This window comes from Rhea pennata, chromosome 4, assembly GCF_028389875.1.
Source record: "Rhea pennata isolate bPtePen1 chromosome 4, bPtePen1.pri, whole genome shotgun sequence".
NCBI classification, from domain to species: domain Eukaryota; kingdom Metazoa; phylum Chordata; class Aves; order Rheiformes; family Rheidae; genus Rhea; species Rhea pennata.
Genome location: NC_084666.1, coordinates 71,486,417 through 71,500,644, shown reverse-complemented (window position 1 = coordinate 71,500,644; position 14,228 = coordinate 71,486,417). Strand labels below are relative to the sequence as shown.

Below are 14,228 nucleotides of genomic sequence, written 5' to 3'. Positions count from 1 at the left end.
TGTGTGTGTGAGCGTGCGTGCATAGGATAGTGCAGAGCACCAGCCACTTACAGCAGCCTGAGCTGGCCCGGGGATAGCACCTGTGTTGCAAAGAGCAATATCTGACTGCACCCCCCCCCCCAAAAAAAAAAAAAAAAAAAAAAGCCAACAACAAACCCACCCCAAAAACTCCAGGTTTGGGGGATTATGAGGGCTGAGAATAGCCCTCAGCAGGAACAGCCGCTGCCTTTACGAGAATCAGCTGCTCAGGAAAGGCAAAGCAGATGCGGTTTAAGGAACCCGAGCGCAGCCGGGGCTGGAGCCGGTTTTTATCGGCGGCATTGCCCGTTCGGCACGCGTCTCCGGCGGGGAAGCGAGACGGGCACAGCCCCCCGGCGACCCCTGCGGCCCCCCTGCCGCCGGCCACGGGGTGCCGGGGGGAAGCCGTGGCTTCACTTCTCCTTTTTCCCTGCTCAAATAGGTGGGGTGCCGGCGGCTCCGGGCCCCCGCTCTGCCTCCCGCCTCCCGGCGCTGCGGGGCCGGCATGGCGTGCCGGGCGGCCGTGCTGCTCTGGCTGCTGCTGGGCGCCCGCCACGCCGCCGACGCAGGTGAGCGGGCGGCCGGGGGTGCGGGCGGCCTCCCCCCTTCCTGATTTCCTCCTTTTATTCCCCCCCCTTTTTTCCTTTCCTTCCCCATCCTCCTTCCTTTTTCCCACCCCTGCTTTTTCGCTATTTTTGCAGCAGGGGTAGGGGGCCGGCGGGGCCCCGTGGAGGGGGGTTTTGGGGTGCGTGGGGCCGGGAGGGCTCGGGGGTGCCCGCAGCGAGCGCTGCCCTGTGCCCCCAGCCCTGCTGCAAGCCAACAGCAACCTGAGCTGCCGCTGCGCCAAGACCACGGCGACCTTCATCCCGCCGCGGACCTACAGCAGCGTCGAGGTCAGGCCGGCGGGCAGCAGCTGCCGGCGCCAGGAGCTCATGTAAGTGCGGCCGCGCGAGCCTGCGCCTCAGCCGGCGGCTTTGCCTCCCGCTCGGCGGGCGCCGCCTCGGCCGCCGACCCGGCTTGTTTTCCAGAATTACGCTCAAAAACCGCAAGAGAGTGTGCGTGGATCCCGACAGCTCCTGGGTGAAGAAACTCCTGCAGGACCTTCCCAGCCTGTAAGCTGCCCCCCCGGCCCCGGGGGCGTCCCCGCGAGCCCCCGCGGCGGCAGCCCGCCTTCACCCGTTTCTCCCCCTCCGCTTTCGGCAGGAGGAAGAAAGAGGCTCCTCGCTAGGGAAGCTGCCGCGGGGCGGCCGGATGGCCTGAGAACCGGCGCCGCTCGACGAAGCCCCGCGGCGCTTCCACCAGCGCGCTTCCCCCCTTTCTACGCTTGCAGACCATTGCAGACCGTTGCAGACCATTGCAGACCATTGCAGACCACCCAAACCATTGCAACGGCGCTCTGTTTCCTCCCACCCCCGCGCGATGCGTCCCGCGGTGCCCGCGGGAGGCGCGAGCTCCCCTCGGGGCGCCGCCGACCGCCTCTATTAAACCTGGCAGCCCGCACCTCCGCCCCGTGGCCGTCCTCCGCGTCCCCCCTCCGGACGCGCGGGCTGGGGGGGGGGGGGCGGCCCTGGGGAGCAGGTTGGGGACCCCAGCGCCGCCCCACGAGCCGGGGCGGGAGGCAGGCGCGAGGTCCCTCGCAGGGGTGGCAGCCTCTCGAGCAAAGGGGGGGAATTAACGCGCTTAAATAGGTGTTTTCCTTCTGCCCCTCGGGGCTCGTTTCCCCACCACCTGGTCGCTGACGGCTTCGCGACGGCGAGCGCCGCGGGGCGCAGGGGCTTCCCGGCCGAAATTCCCGGGCGCCACATGTCCGCGGGGCAGCGGCACGAGGGGAAGCGGGCGGACGGGGCTGGGGAGAAGCGCGGTGGCGCTTTTCCCCCTCCCCGCTTCCTGCTCGGCGAGTTCCCCCGCCGCGGCGGCGGCGGTGGCGGCGGCGCTCGCGGGCGTTTCGGGCAGGACGAAGCCGCTGCCGGCCGCGCTGGCCCTCGCCCTGCTCCTCAGCCCCGTGCTCCTGGTGCCGGCGGCCGGTGAGCGCCTTTCGGCGGAGGGGGTTCCCGCTCCTCTTCTCTCTCCTCTCCCTCTCTCGGGGTTTCTTTCTCCTCGGCTTTGCCTTTCAAGCCCTCCTGCTCTCCCGCGTCGGGTTTTCCAAGCCCGTTTTCGCCGGCGCCGGGGAGACGCCGGCAGCCCAGCCGCGTGGGAGCTGAGGGCGCGCAGGCGCCAGGACGAGCCGCCGCTGGGGGAAGCGGCAGCGGAATAAAAATCAAATTAAAAAAAAAAAAAAGGAGAAAGGTGCGAGTTCGGGTGTTGGAAGGCCAGGCCGAGGTGGGGCCGGCGTCGGGCGTCGCAAGGTTCGCTGCTCGGAAAGAGGGCGTTTTGCGCCACGGGTAAAAGCGGGAAACGAAGGCAAAGTAACGGAGCGCGTCACTCGGGGCGAGCGCCGCCGCCGAAGCCGCGGGGCCCGGGCGGCCGCGTCAGCGGCCGCCGCACAGACGGCGGAGCGAGCAGCTGCGGCCGGCGGGAATCTCCTGCGCTTTCCGCAGGCTCGACAGCAGCGGCTTCACCCACGCGGCCGGACGCCGTGAAGCTGCTTCTCCAGCGACGCTAGACGCGGACGGGAAGCGCTCGTCACGCAGCAAGGGGGAAGAAAAGCCCCCGCCGTGCCGTGCCCGGCGCCGCCGTGTGCTACGCAAGCGTTCACCTCCTTAGCACCAAGATGAAACAAAAATATTCAGCTACATTGTATAAAATTCTCTTTTATACATCTCTCTATATATGTATTTATATATACATATATATATATATACACACACACAAACCCCCATATCTAACACGTTTACCATAGCGAATGTTAAGCAGCTGCTCGTCGAAGGGTGTTAGATCTTTTTTTTCCCCTCCTCTGCTTGCTTTCAGCAGTGCTGCTGCTTACAAGGTGACACCAGGCAAAAAAAAAAAAAAAAAAAAAAGGGGTTATTTTGGAAACCCAGGAAAGCAAGGAGCAGTAACTGGGCCCTTTTCCCCGAGCCGGCGATGCGAGGGCACCGCCGCGTGCCCAGCAAGCAGAGCCGGGCGGGGGGCGGCCCGGGGACAGCGCGCCCCCGCTGCTGCTCCTACCTTCAGGGCACAGAAAGGCGGCAGAGAACGGGCAGAAAGGCAAGCGGCCGCCAGCCAGACACGTGAAAGGCAGGTAAAGCCACCCTGAGACACTTACCATGCAAAATACAAACCAGACCCTTCTCCTTTTTTTTTTTTAAAAAAAAAAAAAAAAAAAAAGTCCGAGTTTTGGGGCATGATCTGTTAAAATAACGTTTTGAAAACGACACAGCAGCAGAACGGACGTTCTGGAAAGCATTTTGAAGCAGAGAAATCCCAATTAAACACCCTCCTGCGACAGAACGCTTCCACTGAGCATAAACCAAAAGAAAGTAAAACCTCCGGTGTGTACAAGGTTTCCCAGTTTTTCTTTTCCGCTCCCGCCCTCTCCCACCCTGGTATTACAAAAGATTGCTGTTGGTTTTTATTTTTATTAATAAACGGGCTCCTTGGCAGTTCATATACAATCATAGGTGAACTTTAAATTCCATTTTATACAAACAGCTCAAAAAATATTGGGAGTGAAGTATGGTAGGAAATATTGCTCACGTTGCTAGTTGACCATGCGTGTACGAAAGGAGGAGAACGGGTGGTTAGTGCATACCTCCAGAGCAGAGAATCCCTCCCTCCAAAAAAGATACAGTAGCTGATTACAGAAAGGTAATGTCCACAAAATTAAGTTTTTCATGCTATTCTACTTTCCAGTACTATACTCTCAATTGCTTTCTCAATTTATCTGCGCGGCTAGGTGTCGAACGCTGAGGTATATTGACCGAGAGATACCTGCACCTAGAGGCAAAATCCGTCTTTAGAAAGGGCTTTTGGTGCTGCGCAAAGCAATTTCTGTACATCAATTTCACCCAGCTACGGTAACTTCCAATTTATAGCAGACAGTAGATGACGCCTCCGTTTTTAGGCACTTCTTTTAAAAGGGAGTTGTCATTGTGTTGAACCAATTTTTGCATTCTGTCCCCCACCCTCCCCTCCCCAGCCCCCCAACAAAAGTCAGGGAATGTTTTCTACCCTAGCTCCAATTGATTTTTCCTATGGATGATTTCCTATGTATAAAAAGACAAAGGAAATGTGTAATTAAAGAGCGGAGGAACAGCCTGAATTGTCAGTTTTGCAAGACAGCAGATGGCTCCTTAGTATTTAAAACTAATTTAAACAATTTAAATTTGACTTTTTAAGTATACGAATGAGACATAAATATAGGCTATCAATCTGTTTAAAAATTTCATTCACATAATGGAAAATTTTTTCATTTATTAAAAATATCACATTTTGAGACTAGAAACAGTAAAGTGCATGAAAAGTTTAAAATATAAATTCAAGAAAATCTTATAGCAGCAAAAAAGCAGAATAAAGAAAAACTTAAAAACACAGACACAACCTTTTCCTATTACTGTGCCATTTTTTTTAACATCAAGCAGCCAACCAATTTTTCAGAAAATTGCATTATGTTTAATGCCTCTTGAGGCACAAGGTTTTGAACTGGCCACCTCGAGCATAAAAAGAAAAAAAAAAAAAAAGAAAAAAAAGAAAAGAAAAAAAAAAAAGAGAGAGATTTCCAACACATCTAAAGAGCATAAACAGTTGGGAATGAACCAGCAGCTTTTTAATTCAACCCTGACCGACAACAGAAAGAAAGAGTATTAAAAACCTATGATGGCTATTTGGCAACTAGGGTCAGGAAAAATAATGCAAGGAATGATTATGGCTACCACTCTCTCTCCCAATGGAAAAAAAAAAAACCATTCAGATAACTACTCCCCATGCACTTTGGAGACAGAAGTAAGATCACTTCCAGAGGCTTTTTCCTGTACCCTTGGCATAACCAGTTAATCCAAAAAGTTTCTCACCTTTGCAACTGAACTTTAGCAAAGGGAGCCTGGAACGGATCTGTAACTTATTTATTCTCCCAAAACTCAAATGCTTGCAACTATCTAAGTGCGATTTCCTGCCATTTCTAAATCCTGCTCCCAAACTATGCTGCTAAACAGTGCGTCACCCCGGTTTGCCAAAGCAGACAGACAGCTCTGTTTAACAGAGACGGTTTGGATTACCCAGTATCCTACCCAGAAAGGACCAAGTTCTCCAGAGCTCAAAAAAAAAAGTCACCTTTACGGCTGCCAAGCAAGCAATCTATAGGGCATTAAATGCTCAAATACAACTTCTTGTGCGACGTAACGTCATCGTAAAATTCATCGTAAATGAAATTACCTCAGGAGAATTTAGACCTCAGGTGTCACTATGGCTAGTAAGCCATCTTTGGTTTTCAAATATTAGTCAGATAACGGGCAGGGCCACACTGCTAATAATTTATAGTCAAATATTAAGTGCTTTGCTGATGTGCAAAATTTATTTTGGATGCAGAGTTCAGCCTCCATTTTGGGTTCAGACAAACAGCATTTCTAATATACTTCCTACAAGACAATCATTTCTACTTTTGCTTTTCTTTCTCTTAAAAGGATGGCTCATTTTGCCATATTCTGGAAAAAAAGCATTATCTTTGAATATGCAACTATGCAAGTTTTTAATCTCATTTGTCCATTTGTAAGTGCAGCTTCCTACTGAAAAGAAAAAGCTTGCCAGTTAAAAAAAAAATTAAATTAAAAACCTGGAAAGGGAATAATACTTTGGTTCCAGCCCTAGTGCCAAATGATACCAATATGCACCAAAATGTGCAAAATTTCATATCAAACACATAAGGAAAGGAGCTTGAAGAAGCAGCTTAAGGTTGGCCATACTTCACTCCTATATACTTTGATTTACAACTGTACAGGTCCATGACAACAGGTCCTTGCCCGCAACGGGGCAAGGCTCCACTACCTCCTGCTGGGCAAGTGAACACCGTTGACAAGAGGCAGGAGCGGAGGATGGAGTTCGAGTTGTGTTAACAGTGAGAAGTGGTCTGAAGGGATGTGAGGGTGTGGACACCCAGTGATGTTGTTCTCAACCAGCCACTGAGGGTCCAAAGGCCCCAGGACACCAAGCACGTTCATGTGAGTGTTGGAATAGAAAATGTAGTCAATCACACCCTAGGGAGAAAGAAAAACATGACAGTGAGAACAGATTCGGGTCCTGGCAACCCATACTTGACTTGCCCCTCGCTGCAATTCAGAGGAAGGTGTACAGCGCCAGGACTAGCGTAATAAACACATACAGCTTTTTGTGTTCAATGCGCTGTCTCCATTTTAAGTCCCTGACCGGAATCAGCTTCAGGAGCTTAAAAACACCCACGGATCTACAATTTCTCTTTGTTAGGGAAGTATCCGACAAGCGCAGGAACCGGTGGTGAAGCACTTACATGAACAGAGAGAAAGACAGCCAACTGCCAGAAAATTAAGACAGCATCCTGGAGAGACCAGGTCAATGTCTGCCATTTCAGAAAAAATCACTGCTTACTTTGAAATCAAAAGTGTAATTGGTGTAAGGCATCAAGTTGTTTTCATAGGCGCTCTTGAGTTGGAAGCCATGCGTAATTCTTCCTTCAGAAGCCCCATTTTTCCCATTGCCGCTGAAGTTCATGAGACACTCGTTGTAACGCAACTCTTTGAAGTCCTTGTGGTTGTCAGCTACTATGCCATTGCTTAGGTATTCCACTACACCTGTTTGCAAAGGAAATAACCAATTCAGTGTTTGTGGTATTTTGACCTAGGCGCTGAAACCCAGAACACCAAAAAGAGACCCCATGAAGTAAGAAAGAAAAGTGCTTCCCACCCAAGTGGAAATCCACCCAGCGGCTGTCTTGTCCGTGTCTGACAGGTAGGCAGCTCTCTGACTGGCAGCCAGGGAACAGCAGCTCCCCAGCGGTTTTGACACTGTTTTTTAGGATTACGGTGAGACCACAGAGTATGTACTGACACAGGGAGTGCTAGAGAAGCAGCTTTCATATGTATTTCTGATATTACAGTATTAAACATCACATAGCAAGTCCATTGCTTCAGAAAGTCTTCATCTTACATCAGGAACTCACTACAATCCCACTTATTAGTGTTGCTCAAGGCAAGGCAAGGCTATTTATCTAGCAATTCATTTTAAGATCTTTTTGTGCTTTTCTACACATCTTTTAAAGCACAACCAGCTTTTTAAGAGCATACAACTCACCACAAAAAACAGTCTACTCAACCAGAGGGCTTGCATTTTCTTTATTCAGATTTTGAAAGGCAGCTGTTAACTAAGAAAACTTTCATCAATACTTAACCAAAGAAGTACAAACTACCAAACAACCCTCAGAGCAAAAGAGGATTCAAGCATTCCAAAAAAAAAAAAAAAATTAAGAAGTAATCAGTCCTACCTGAATCAGGCAGTGAGTTAAGATCTGCACACAGCACCAGAGGGATAGAATTAGGATCTGCTGTTGGGCTACCAGGCCTGCTTGAGGCTTTCTCAAGGATATTTTTCAGTTCTGAGACAAACATCATAGTCTGAATGAGTTTCACATCTGAGTATTCAGGGTCCCAGTGCATGTGGGCATTGGCCACAATGAGCAGCTGTTTGTCCACATGAAGTGATTTCATACCTAGAAAAATAAATACATTTTTTTCAGTGATAAGGCTGATTATGTGAACCCAGATGATTCCCTATCATTATGTTCAGGGCCTAGCAACTGAGGGCTTCAGACACACTAGTAGATGGATGTACATTCATTGCAGAAAGAAGCTATTCTTGAACCATTGCTCCCTTCTGAATCAACAACATTCACGTATCATAACTTGAACAAATCTGTCCCTTATAGGAAAGAACAATAACCCACCCAATACAATACAATTAGAATTTTATTCCGTCTCTATTGCTCAACTGCATGTGTTAACATCTCTTCTAAATGCTTCCCTCTTCTTCCTCTCACTTCTCCAGGACACATCTCAAGAACTTTCCAATTCCCAGGCACTAAAGGGCGCTATGAATTTAAAGGTGAAAGTGGTCATAACTTGACTTTTAAATCACGTACCACTATTCAATGTTTAAGGCACAGGAGGGTTTCCTGACTCTTTCCTGCCACAGTATGGCAGCGTGGTCCCTTGGGAAAAATTCAAACCTGATTAAATGAATGCAGTTTGAACTTAGTTGCTGGAAAACAATACAGCCGCTTTTACTATTTATCTGAGAAACGGTACTCTAAAAGATGGGACATAAAGTTACAAGCAGCTTCTTCCTGTCCCGCAATTTGGACATCCTGCTCCTTTTAAGAGTACACCAGATACAAGTAATAAATAAAACAGGCATGCAAACAGAACAGGGTGGCAACTCTAACTATCTTGAAATTGTCTATTGCATCTGATCAAACTTAATGAAAATGTGACAGTCAGTCAATCAGCTGGCATCAAAAGATACCTGATAATCTAATTTTTCCACATCAGTACATCAGCACTGTCATGTAATCACTGGGGGAGGATGGAAGGATTCAATAAAGGATAAAAAAAAGAGACTTGAAAATAGAAGCTGAATATTTCCTAGAAGTATTGGTAAGAGCATCTGCATGCAAGCATACTGACCTTGGAAAAAATTTATCAAGTAGAATTTAATCATCAAAATAAGCAAGGACAAAAACTCGAGAGGAGAAAGCTAGATGTTGGATGTACGGATGAAAGTGCAGCTAGACCAGGGAATCATGTTCCCGATGTCCTATTTTAGCTTCCAACGTGTTTGCTCTTCTGCAAGTACTTCATTACAGCACTAGCGGTGATAATATTCTACAGAATCACATTACATAAGCAATAATTCACATTTTAAGTGGAACCAAATAATCAGTCTTTAAGTTAACCACGGTCATACTTACTTGCTCCAAATAATTCTTTGTGCACTTCTAACACCACAGCAACTCCAATGTTGTCCTTCGTCATCACTCGGTTTAACATAGCTTCTGAACCTTCGGAGTTCGCCATTGCCACCTGATTGAACTCCACTGTATGCTTCTGCACCAGAGTAAATCTGATTAAACAAACAGAATCGCATGTTAAAACGTACGACATATGGGTATTTTAAAGACACGGTTTGTATATGAACTCCAGTCCTCCACATCTATGGAGAGAGCCTGTAGGACAGGGTGAGGTGCATCTCTTCTGTCCTTTCATTTTAATAAACAAAAACCCGTTCTAGGAAGTATCGCCAAGCCAGCGTAGAGCTCTCCATCTGCCAAGGGAGCTGCTCACCTGGGAGATGAGAAAACAAGGATCTAGGAAGTATTTACTTGTGTCAGTGTAACACTCTGAGAGGCCTTTTCAGAGCAATGCACAGAGGTTATCACACCTCCTTGGGAGAGTGTCCAAGGCAAAAAATTAAGATGAGATGGTAATTAAAGGGTTGTCTTTGATTTTGGACAAATGTGTTATTAAAGAACATCTTCTTTCTAACCGCTAGCTATCACCATTAGTTTTGTGAAATTGCGTTTTCATTCCCTTCTGGCCTTTAAATGCCCCAAAATACCTAGGTTCAGAACAAACTGAAACCTTCCTCTTGAATGAACTTTTTTCCCCGCATCTTAGAAAGTAAAAATAAGTTTAATTATTATTAACAGACAAATTGAGTTCTTCTGGTTTTTAACAGTGACAGCCAAAGCCTAGTAACGAGTACTCCATATAGCCTTGTTAGCAGCAAGGCTTTAAAAACATCCGTTGTTTGTTTTCACAAATTTTCTCTATTCAGAACCAGTTCCATCATTTTTATGCACAATCTGAAAGCCGTATTTTTGTTTCTGAAAGCAATGAATACACAGAAAGGGGCTAAGATTTTGTACAACTTCCATTCTATTTGTGAAATAGCTCAGAGTGAATATTCAAATGACCCTCTGAGCAGTACAACATGAGCACAGTCCCAGGAGCAGTTCGCACAGATGAGCAGTGTGATTCTAGCACCACCTCCTCCCTTCCTAAAAGTCTGATGCTTCTAGTGTAGCCGAACTTTATGGATCAGGTACTCAAAAATTTACCCAGATTAGAGCAGAGAATATTCTGTGATCATCTGGCAGCAATACATCTTTTAATAACTGAAGATTAAGCCAGCACATCTTATGGATCTTTAACAATTAATCTTAGAAGGGTAGAACTTTATGTCCAGCAAGGCAAAAGCTTGTAAAGAAAGCTGAGGTATTATTAGTAGATCAATCAAAAAGTGCAAAAGTAAAGCGTGTAACTTTTTATTCACACTAACCCTCCTACAACTTTCATGTTTCGTAAGAGATATCTTTGTTCATAGTCTAAAAGAAACGTAACGACTCTGCTGCAAATAATCAGAGCAGCACGGGGAGGAAGGAGGATCACTCCTTGGAGTGAACTTCATGCTTTGTTTTATAGCACAGTAATTTGGTTAGCACACATCCTGAGAGAGGGAGGCCTTCAGACATAAATCAAACTATTTTAAAATGCTTTTAAGAAAAGCTGCTTTTGCCCCTTACTTTTCTGTTTTGAAGAATATTGCACAGCCATCCACATGCTTTTTCTCCTGCTCAGACATGATTTTGGCACGTGACTTTGGAGAAAAGAATCCGTCGTATCCTCGTTCTTTCAAGGCTGGCAGAAAAAGGGTGAAGTATTGCTCTGTTTCCACTTCCTGGAATTGAACACAAATATCCGAGACTAACAAAGTCAAGTAAGTCCCTCTTATCACTGTATGGCAACTTGTGCTTGTCTTGGCTTGCAATCAGCAACTTTTAGCAATGTCAAAGGCTCCTGTTTGCACAAATCACGTTACTTCCTAGATTAATGGCCTGATGGAAACAGATTCGCGCTCCTTGATATCCTGGAATCCCCCAAAAGGGAAAGTGACAGGTGTATTTTGAATACCAACAGGAGATTACACCTGCTATTTTTGACATGGGAATACGGATACTGTCCTAGGTTAAAACTGCTTAGAGCAGCAATTAATATTTAACCTTGAGAGCACTACCTTAAAAGGGTTTCTCACTCTTCTATAGCCATACATTTTCTTCGCAGTAACACTGGACCTCCAATAGGGTTCCCTTGAGCTTTTCAGAACAAAGTAACGGTTCTCACCTTGCTCAAGAATTTTATTTACCAGAGCTTGCTTAGGTAACAAAGATCACGTTAAAGACAGAAGTGCTCCACTGTACTAAGCATTTGCAATAAACTCCTAGTAAGGTAGCTGGATACAAGCACTAATCCAGCATCCAATTACTAACTCTTAACATGTTGGTCCCTTCTGTTTTGAGTGAGATTGTTTTTAAGAAACATGTATTTTAACTTCTGTACCATGCAGGAGTGGGCAAGAGACAGTGGCCTTTGGGGATTTACCATTCTGCAGTCTGCCTTTCTGCAGTAAACTCCAAAAATTAGCTGAGCTATTTTTATCTCTGTTCCTTTGTCTTCCTTCGTAAAACACAGGATAACATGTGAACAGGGAGCTGGGCGCACAGTTTGTATTGCTAAGCCCCAGAATCTGTTAGCAGGCAGGAGAATACGGTGCTTTCAGGAGAATACTACTCCCTAATGGTGGAAGTTAATGTCTTCTGTTTCTGATGTAAAACAAAGTTCTTACCTGAAGACTAATGATATCTGCATCACAGTTGACTATTTCTTCCATGATTCCCTTTTTCCTGTACTCCCAGTTCAGTGCCCAAGATGGGCAGTAGCCATAGAGCTGCCGGGTGGCGTATTTATCACACAACACATTGTAACACATAACTGTGAACGAAGCTAGAAGGAAACAAAGAAGGCGAAAGGACATCAGCTTCGGAAGATAACAAATGCTGAAATTATTCCAGTCAAAATACTGTATCTTACATGGTCTATTTTGGAGGGCCTACCCAACAAAATTCAGTGGGCTTATTCCACTAAGAGTTTCATGAAAAGGAGTTAAAAAGGCCCTGCTGAGCCAGCAGTTATCATGCACAGATAAAATCTTCCTGAAAAAATATCAGCATTACTACCAAAACACAAGAGAGTAATAATTGTAACAAAGCAATGAAATCCCATTTTGCCATTAATTCTTTATTTCCTTTGGGGAATGAGTAATTTACGGGTCAGCAACAGTTAGGAATAGTCTCTCTGGAGCTGGGGGGGTGGGGGACAGGAGAGGAGCATCATTTCAGCAACTAAGTCAAACGCCAATATTCAGTGCTTGAGAGCAAAATCAAAACCAAACTATCAAGGAACTATTACCATGTCACGACACTGCAGCATCAGAGAGAAATGCTGCTTTAGAAAGCTTCATTTTTAGGCAGTTTAACTCCAAAACATCGGTATGATTTTCCTAGCACCTGTCAATTTCTAATTGACTAGAAAAACATATTCTTCCTCTTTCCTGTAGTTAAAGTGCATGAAGTCCAAGGCAGATAGGGGCCTAGGAGAGGGTGGGTAAGAGAAGGAGAAATGAATTCATAAATCAGTGAGTACCTAATACATTATTTGCTGGCACTGAAAAAAAAAAAAGGGAGAAGTCAGCATGCATTTCATCAGGTCATTAAGCTCAAAACACAATTCTTTTATGCACAAACATTTTAGCTCTCTCTTCAAACATCACCTTGGATTTTAAACTAATTAAAAAGAAAAAAAAGTAGGTAAGTGCAACATCCTAGCACCATGCCACTGGGAAAGAAACTGCCTACATTTGCAGGGAATTAAGTGAGGCTTTGCTATGATGTTACCTCAGGCTCTGTCACTGCCTCTCTCCCAGAAGCCTGCAGCCAGTGTTTCAACATGTACAGTATAATTCAGCACATATAAACATATTTTTTAGTATAACAGGAGCTGAAAATATCATTTGTGAACTTCCAGATGTCTCATTACAAAGACTAAAAATACAACGTAAACCCATCTTTTGTTCTTTTATGAGATAAAGTTTGATATAGCCAAGACTAGCAGAAAGGCATTTGACAACAGCACTAAGACAGTTGCATAGACTGAAGTCAAATAAAAGATTGCTGGTACTGTTTTGCAGATTAATCTGTCTTACACAACAAAACAGTTGTATACTTATATTCATAGTCAAAAAAGATTTCTGATGTTCAGTTGTTTCCATTGTATTATATCAACCTATTGATTTTTTTTCTTTCTGAAAAGCTTCTTGCACTGGATCTTTCCATTTCTACCATGAAATACCTCATAGCTCACTTGCTTAGTGCAATGCTGTTTAATGACTCCTAAATTCCGTTTCTGCTCTGAAAAATTGATTAAAAAACCAAAATCAAGTCAGTTGAACTGCACTAAGATCCTGTTTTTGAAGTAGAAATGCAGCTTTATACTGCAGCACTATAGAAGCTTTTTGGTATTTCCTCCCTTTCGATTTTTTGCTGGTTTGCCATTTTGAAAATAAAAAAATGACAGGTGATCTTTACTACATTAACTTACTGAACACACTACTGAGTTGTCTTGAAGACCTGATATTCTGGGAATTCTAAAAAAAAAACCCATTAGACTGCCAACATTACTCTCGTTGGTTATTAATCACATCTTCTGCAATAACAATATTAGCATTTGTGTTCTTTATACACACTCACGAACGCTTTTTGAGGGCTACCTTCAGGAAGAACAGACAGTGGATTTGTACATACTGAGGAAATGCAGCCTCTTGCACTTTACCATGAACAACAACAGAGGGCATTAAACTAACTGCAGTACCAGGCACTCCATGTGTTCGCTTGCAGATAAAGGACTTCTCAAAGTCTAACGCTAGTCAGCATAGGTGTGGACGCTTCATTTGTATACAGTTATTTTACAGTTCTTCTCTATACTATGAAATAGTACATATAAAAAGAAGGAAAGCTTTTTTGTTGGGCCTCAGTGGCTGTAGCAAATATGAAAAGACCTGACATGGAAAAGAACTGCCTGACATCACATCAGGATTGAAAAAAAAGAAAAAAAAGAAAAAAGTATTTACAGCCAAGTTTTGAAACACAGCTCAGCCACATGTTAATTATTTTATAAAAAAATGAACACAAATGGCTACTTCCAGTTTGATTCTGTGACAGAGAAGACTTCCCTGAAAATAAAGCCAAAGAAAAGTTTGTTGGTGCTTCATTGTCTGAACACAAGGAAAAAGCTACAGATTTACCTGAGGGCAGAATTTGGTCTCGTTCTTTTAAAGTAATCCATGGCCTTGGAGGCAGCTGCTCTGGATGAACTAAAAAATTTAAAGCAGTGATTAACTCAGGTTTATCATTGCAA

The 14,228-nt window shown here is 45.3% G+C and overlaps 2 protein-coding genes across 5 annotated transcripts in view; one reads left to right on the top strand and one right to left on the bottom strand.

The window, feature by feature from the left end:
- Positions 1-511: 511 nt before the first annotated feature.
- Positions 512-1,518, top strand: CXCL13 (C-X-C motif chemokine ligand 13). The gene is made up of 4 exons (XM_062575031.1): positions 512-587; positions 823-952; positions 1,047-1,130; positions 1,222-1,518. Exons 1-4 carry the CDS (start codon positions 524-526, stop codon positions 1,244-1,246), a joined length of 303 nt encoding a protein of 100 aa, XP_062431015.1. The 5' UTR covers positions 512-523; the 3' UTR covers positions 1,247-1,518.
- Positions 1,519-3,516: 1,998 nt separating this feature from the next.
- The window catches only part of CNOT6L (CCR4-NOT transcription complex subunit 6 like), a 31,589-nt gene continuing 20,877 nt past the window's right edge, over positions 3,517-14,228 (bottom strand). For all 4 annotated transcript variants that reach the window (XM_062574232.1, XM_062574229.1, XM_062574231.1 and 1 more), the window contains 7 exons: positions 14,116-14,184; positions 11,602-11,759; positions 10,502-10,656; positions 8,888-9,039; positions 7,406-7,630; positions 6,514-6,716; positions 3,517-6,146 (listed from right to left, as the gene is read on the bottom strand). In XM_062574232.1, the coding sequence (XP_062430216.1) occupies positions 5,934-6,146; positions 6,514-6,716; positions 7,406-7,630; positions 8,888-9,039; positions 10,502-10,656; positions 11,602-11,759; positions 14,116-14,184 (1,175 nt within the window). In that variant the 3' untranslated portion in view covers positions 3,517-5,933. The remainder of the gene's footprint in view (positions 6,147-6,513; positions 6,717-7,405; positions 7,631-8,887; positions 9,040-10,501; positions 10,657-11,601; positions 11,760-14,115; positions 14,185-14,228) is intronic.